Genomic DNA, 7,374 nt, shown 5'->3' on the forward strand with positions numbered 1-7,374 from the left:
TATATACACAGTACAATGAAAATATCCATGGTAACAACTGGGGTGGCTGGAAAAGATGCTTAACAAAAAAGCCTGAAATAAAACGAATTCCCAACTCTTCCCCTAACTGATGCTTGCCTTCCCCACTAGTCTTCCAAGACCACAATCTCCACATTATGGACCTGGTGCTGATGGTCTTCCACATCTCCCACCACTTTCTCCTCAGTCCTCAGCTCTGTCTCCAGGATCACAGCTTTGCCCTCTGATTCGTCTGTGTCCGCCTCAGGATCCGGCGCTGGGTCGATCTCTATGATGGTCTGCCCATCGTCCGAGGTGCCTTCCACAGCTTGGATGGTGGAAGTGATGCCAGACTCCATGGCCACTAGTTCCACAGGGTTGACCATGGTCGCCACATTGGCCAGGGCCCCGGTGTCCTGCATGGCTGCTGAGCTCAGCAGTGCCAGGCTGGAGGACGGGTGCAGGGTGACGGTGTCCGAGGAGCTGGTCTTGGAGGATGGACGGCAAGGTATGAACAGTCACTGGGCTGGAGCCTTGGCTGAGGGCTGCCACTGGGATGTTGCCCATAGAGAACTGTTGTCCAACGGGCGCAATGGCAATGGGGGAGATGACAGTGAACTGAGGCTGCTGGATGGGGGTGGAAGGGCTGAGGATGGTAGCGGAGGCTGGGCGCTGCAGACGGGGTCTCTTGGGAGGCTTGGGAGTGCTCATGGGCATCAGCACCACATTCTGGATGGTTTGAGACTTGGTCTTCTGGTCCCTGGCAAGTTTCTTCTGTTCTTCCAGCTGCCGCTCCAGGTCTGCATAGGGAATGGTTGAGCAACATGTCACGGCAGGGTAAGTAGGAGCTCCTGGGGCTCCAGAACCAACCATCACTCCCACGTTTGTGACAGGAGGTCACCCAACCACCCAGCGAGCCTGATCTTGGCTTCTCCCTTGAGATCAAATGGCACTGAAGGAAAAGGCTAGGTTCTCCTGCCACCTACATAGACCTGGTCAATGTTCCAGCTGCCAGCGCCTGGTAACAGGTAACATTCCATACGTGTTGGCTACTCCTACTGACAAAGAGATGGACATTTCTGCTCCCCACAAGGTAAAACCCACCTGCAAGGGAGAGTGGATAAACCCCCCCAGGAAGCTGGAATTGCTTCCTGAGCTTGGCTGGGTCACCTCCCCAGGAGCCAAGCACCTGCACTGGGGACAGCTAGCAGGATGCCGGGGTCCATGAAACATCCCCCTCAACACTTATCAGTGGGAACATTGGGAGCCAGAAGTAGCACAGTGACCTCATTTATCCAGGGCAGCAGGGGACTAGGACATCTCATATAACAACAGATCCTACAGTACATGGTGGGGAGGGAGACACATCCAATGAGCAGCTCTGGGGATCCCAGGTCAGTCAGTGGCTTCAGCTCAGAGAAAACTGAGCAGGATACTCAATAGCACTATAAGACAAGAAGATAGCCCAGATAGCCAAGACAAGCAGAAGCTCTGCACCCCATACTCAGAGAGGCTTATTAGCTTGGGTACAGCACAACACTGTCCACGGCTCAGATGATCATGGCATAGCGCTGAGCTGGCAGGTCTTGTCCCTAATCCTGAGGGAATTGGACTGATGCCTGCAGCACCCCCGCTGCAGCAAAGGGCACAGACTTTGAGTTGTCCAAAGTCCCAAGCAATTGCTCTCTGTGAGACAGGGGAGAGAGGAAATTTCACTCAAGCCCTAAGACAGAAAAGGATTGGGATGCACTTGTTTTGGGGCAGCCTGTACTGAACACTAACCCTAATTAATTGAGGAAAAGGAAAGAGTATTCCCAAGAGTAGCAGCAGGATGTGAACTCTTGTTAGGCCCTTTACCTGCCAGTGTGTAAAGAAACTGTTCCTCTCCTTGCTCTGTCTGGTTTTTCCTGTTGTCCAGTACCTTCTTGACTGTGTCCATTAAGCCAAATGTATGGGCGACGTTGTTCAGGACTGCAGCATCTCCAAGGAAGGGGCACAGGGATGTTAAGACTTGGGCACTCAAAAGATGCTCCTGTTACACCAAATATTTTCTACTACTTTTTAAAACTCTCTCTGTTCTTTCACAAGGGCTAGCTGAAAAAAAGGAAACTCAACTCCCTCATCCTTCTGACATCCCAGGATTAAATCATCCCATTCACATGATAAATCAAATTTGACAGAGCTGTGTCACTCAAGCAGCTCCTAATTGCTGCAAATGAAAGTGTAATTTGCAATCACGGAGATACAAAGGAGCTCTCCACCTACAAACCATCACCCCCATGCTCCTGACAGTGTCATTAACATGCCAAGCTCCACAGAAAGCTGTGCAAAATGTCTGTTATAATCCACTAACTTCAATCACTCATAGTTCCCAAAACCTGACACCTATCAGACACAAAGATGGACCAGCCCAAAGTTAAATTAGAAAATTTAAAAAATATATATCCTGAGTAAAATGAAGTTTGTGGCTACATGTATGTTCTCCCAGGAAGAGCATCAACAAGAGGTGTTCACAGGGGCATGTGCCAAATCAGATTAGGGAGCCTGTTACAAGTTAAAAATAACCCTAAAAAGGGAAGGGGGATATATTTTTAACCCAGATAATTTCCCTCATCTGGTTCAGCCCCCAAAACAGGTTTTCTGGCACCAGTAAAAGCAGAATAAGAAGTGAGGGGGCAGGACCTGTTTAGGACTGCAGTGTCACAGAGAAGTGTTTGAATAACTCCAGTCCAAGTGACTCTGGGAAAGCTTCCATCAGGGCTGGGAGCTGTGGACAGTCATCTGATGGTCCGAGCGAGCTGCCAGGTTCACTTTGCTCAGGGAACAGGAGGGAATGGTGTATCCTTGTCCTTTGAAGTAAAGGCACTTCACAGCTGGGCAGGCTGAGAACACAGACTATGCTCCCACAACTCAGCTAATGAGTGGGAACTCGCTCCCCATCCTGACTCACCAGCTTCACATGCTGGAATAGACCCTTAGCACTGTTTCTTTTTTTGCTTGCAACTGCCCTTTTGAGGCTTTTTCCTCACAACCTACCTGTCATCTGGAAGGGAGACTGACCCAACCGCTGCTGCACACCTCTTAGGACTTCTTCTATTTCCTTTTGGATGTTGCACACCACCTCTTCCATCAGCCCCACATCAGCTATTCCTTTCCAGAACATCAGTGTGTCCTCTGGCACAAAAGAGGAGGAAAAGTCAACATATACAAGCATTTGGCATTTTTCCCACAGGGTCACCTTAAACCTCTAAGGCAAATGTATCTTTTCAAGGTGACTACCTTTGCAAGGTAGCTTAGCTACTGGGGTGGACAGGACGTGTGAAAAAAATAACCAACCCCAAACCAAGTAAAATGGACTCAGCAAATCAGGAATAGGTTTTTAAGCAGGTCCATGACTTCCAAGGCAACATTTCACATTTTTGCAAGATGCAAAGCTTAAAATCATCATTTGAGGAAATTCTAGCTAAGCTTCCATACTGATACAAGGGGACAGAAGGCCAGAGAGACACGACAAAGAACAAACATTACTCTGCTCTTTGTTGGTTCCAGCCTGGCTCCAGGCTGGCAGATGTATTTCACATTCTTTGAATAAAACAGAAAAGCCCCTCACTGCAACCAGTAACATCTGGTCTGAGGTATTATCCATCAGCCATGAGGCCAGAGCTAAAGTCCTGCAGTGGTGAGGAGCTCCATTGGCAGAAACCCTGAATGCCTGGGTGATGCTGAAGATCTAAGAGGCTGAGGGACAGCTTTGTCATTGCCCAAACTTTACTTATTTGCAAGATTTAGGTTTCCAAAAATGTAACGGGGAGGAGAGGGGAAGAAAACACCCAACAAGCAGCCTAAGCTTACCTGAAATCTCATCCGTGTCCTTTTTCATGCCTTCCTCAGTGGCCATGGTGACAGCAGCTGTCAGAGCCGAGTTCCACTCTATCCCCTCCTCCATACTCTCCTCCGACAGTGCAATCTGGGTGATGCTCCCTGCCAGAAAGCCCCCATCAATTCACTCTGACAGCCTGAATCCCTGCTTTGCTGCCCAACCCCTCAGCCCTCCTCAGGCTCTCTTTCACCCCTTGGGTAAGGTTTATGCTTGGCTTCTTTCAACCAAACCAGTTAAAAGCAAGTATTGCTGCTTCTCATTGGAAATGTGACTGTGCAAAGCTCTGGAGCTTCTGGAGGGAAAACCATGTGCCTTGCACAGTGGAGTCCTGGCTCAAGGGAGCAGAAAGAGATCAGAATAAAGAAGGGAACAAATAAGGCTCAGCCCAGCCACCCTTCTCCCCTTGCATCATCCACAGGAAGCTCTGCACTCCTCATCCCTCATGAAATGGAGCTAGGGTCCCAGCTGGTTTATTAAAGGGAAATGGATCTGACCCAATTTAAAATTTCCAGATCAAATTTGGGACTTACCAATGTGCAGCCACTGTAAGTTGGCTATGGTGCTTTCCAAGAGAGTCTCCTTAGCCTATGGACAACTCTGCCACGTCACCCACCCAGGGGCAGAGAAATGTAACCCACCCAGCTTAACAATGGGGTACAGTTGGGAATAGTCTTCTCCCTTAACCTCAGCAAAGAGATCAATATCTGATCTGGAGCACAGGAACACTCAGAACTTACAGCTGGAATGACAATCAAATCATGTCCAACCACCACATCCTGTTCATGGATGTTCTGAAGGAGGACAGCATTTCTAAATTCACTCCTGAGACCAACTCATGCCTTTATAACAGACTCGCAAATGGGAAATATATCGGAAAATGCTGTGCAAGCTCTCACAAGTGTTTGCTCCCATGATGATCCCAGAACAAAGATCCCTGCAAGGCTCTCAATCCTTCTCCTGGCTATGAAGGCTGCCTCTCTGGAAAGCAGCTTCTTGATGCCAGCTGTTTTCCAGCCTTCCCAGTCCCGTAGAACAGAGCCCCTGACAGATGCTGCCAAGACTTCTCCAAACAGATACAAGAAGCATTTTCCTTTCCAGAAACCAGAGCAATCTCCTGGTGGGACTGCCCTGATGTGCCCGGGAAGAAGGTGTAAAGTGTGTGTAGGAGGGAGAGGAACATCAGAGGGAAGTTCCCATGGCATTGGTAACTGGTTTCCTACCATCGGCTGAGGTTGGAGTCTGCACCACGCTCTGCTGCCCCGGCACTGGTGCTCTGGCACTGCTGATCAGGAGATCAAACTTGGTGCTTCGACAGGTGTTGGTGCAAACTTTGTCGTGTTGGTAGAAGTCAATCTGCCCTGAATCCATCATCTTCCTGTGCAGGGAGTAGGGATAGAATCAGGCTCAGTTCAAATCTCAGCCTAGACACAAAAGGGAGTATTCCACCTGGGAATGCTATGGTCATGGGAAGGAAAGAGAAAAGGAGATTCCCCAGGCCACTCTGCACCCAAAAAATCTCCTGCAAGGCTTTAAAATGGCAAACACAAGAGACTCCCAGCTTCACACACACTGTTTCAGTCCTGTTCCAGCCCAGGTTCCCCAGGCGATGCCACTTCTGTCCAGGGTGAGGGATCCTGACCCTCACATCATGGGGCCAGGATCTCTGCAGGCTGCAGGTACTGTGGGCCTCCAAGAGCCCTCCTGGAGACTGCAAGGCAGACAAAATGCCTGCTGGGGGTCCTGCAGCTGCAGGGGTAGAGCCCTGAAGCTGGACAGGGGTCAAATACCTTAGCATGATTCCTCCAAGGCGAATAGCTCTCTTCCAGTCCTTCAGGGTAGACTTCCCAGCCAGGTGAACAAAGTGCTTCGGGCTAATCAGTTGGTCATTGAACTGGCAACAAGACAAGCAAAGGGTAATATCACTTGGGAGGACTGGGACATCCAATACAGCTCATGTGAGCCCCTACTTCCACCCAGAGAGAGGAGCTGCTTCTCAGACCCCTCCCAGCTTTGATCCCCTGGGCACAGCAATGCTCATAGCTCCAGGAAGCATGTCTGTAGGGATGACCTGCCAACCACAGGCATTCACAGCCCTAACCAAAAACAGCCCTGAAGGGTTTATATGAACCAAATAATCTCCTATGAACATGTAGGGTCATTTTGGAGATCATTACAGGAGGTTTCTGTTACATCCAATGGCCCAGCAGCATCCAGCTGACACAGGTCTTCCTTTGAGCATCTGTTCTGCCCTGCTCCAGTGACTTGAGTAGCTCCTGCTGAGGGGCAGGAGCACCAGGGGCTTGGCTGTCAAACTGCCATGCTCTCAAGTGGGAAAAGGTAATATCAGGATTTCCCTTCTCGATGCAACCTGCTAGCCAAGGAAGTGACAGAAGTGGAATACCAGGACACCAAGGAAAAGGGAGGAGGCAAAGCTCTGCCAGATCTCAACACATATCTCCTGCTTGCCTTCAGTCCTTCCTCAAGGGCAAATACCGCTGAAATATGAAGTGGGTGATATCCTTCCCTCCTTAATCCACTATTTGCATGCTTCTCCCCATAAAAAACAACTTTGGCACCAACAATCCAAGGACTCAGGATGAAACACAAAAACTAAGGAATTCCTGTGGAGGCCAACCAGCACACATGAAGAGCAGAAAGGAATCCACTGTGAATTTCTCCTTTACCTTCACACACTTGACATTAATTCCTGGGCAGACAAACTTCTTCCAGAGGAGGATGGCTTTGCTCTCCCCACAGGTGATGGGATAGGCAATCTCGATTTCCTCACTCGTTTCAAGGGTGCTGGGGTCTGAGGGAGGAATGGCTCAAAATGAAACTTTCCACCCAAGAGGCTCCCCACAAGGCGGGAGCTGAAACCTCATAGGTTATGAGACCTGCACTTGGGAAACCAAAAAAAAAGGGCAGATCCCAGCTCAGGATCAGTCCTCTCCATCTTCTCAGAGTTAGTTCAGCACTAACAACAATACTGCCGGCGGCCGCAACTCTAACAGCAACTGGCACCTGCTTTTTGGTATAACATTTGGCTCCAAATGAAGCTCATCTATAAGGAAACATGAAATCAGAAATCCAACGCATCTGTAAGGGGGGAGGTGTCAATGAGAACAATCTTAGTAGCAACAAAATGGTTTAAAATTTGAAGCACAGATATCTCTCAGATTTTTGCAGCTCTGTTATCTCTTTAGCAATGATATCAGATATTTACTGATAATATATTCTCTTCATGTGCAGAGTTTTTGCTAATCCTGCCAAAAGACCCAAACCGACACAGAAATCAGAACTCTAGTCAAGATCTACTGACAGCATCCAGTGACAGGAGCCTTTTTCCACACACTGCTCAGGATGGGAGAGAGCAGTTGGAGCCAACCTGCTCAGTTCTTATGAACATCCAATCCAAACCATCAGACGGCTGGTTCAGCAAAGACCCCACAACCAGAGCCTGATGCTTCTGTGACCACATCCTCATCACTATCATTCCT

The 7,374-nt window shown here is 49.0% G+C and overlaps 1 protein-coding gene across 1 annotated transcript in view; it reads right to left on the reverse strand.

The window, feature by feature from the left end:
* Positions 1-9: 9 nt before the first annotated feature.
* GMEB1 (glucocorticoid modulatory element binding protein 1) overlaps positions 10-7,374 on the reverse strand; it is a 10,016-nt gene continuing 2,651 nt past the window's right edge. The window contains 8 exon segments of the mRNA XM_031061846.1: positions 10-495; positions 497-797; positions 1,855-1,977; positions 3,034-3,171; positions 3,850-3,978; positions 5,098-5,252; positions 5,665-5,768; positions 6,562-6,686. Of these exon segments, the coding sequence (XP_030917706.1) occupies positions 126-495; positions 497-797; positions 1,855-1,977; positions 3,034-3,171; positions 3,850-3,978; positions 5,098-5,252; positions 5,665-5,768; positions 6,562-6,686 (1,445 nt within the window). The 3' untranslated portion in view covers positions 10-125.

The sequence above is a fragment of the Geospiza fortis genome, unplaced genomic scaffold, assembly GCF_000277835.1.
Source record: "Geospiza fortis unplaced genomic scaffold, GeoFor_1.0 scaffold32, whole genome shotgun sequence".
NCBI classification, from domain to species: domain Eukaryota; kingdom Metazoa; phylum Chordata; class Aves; order Passeriformes; family Thraupidae; genus Geospiza; species Geospiza fortis.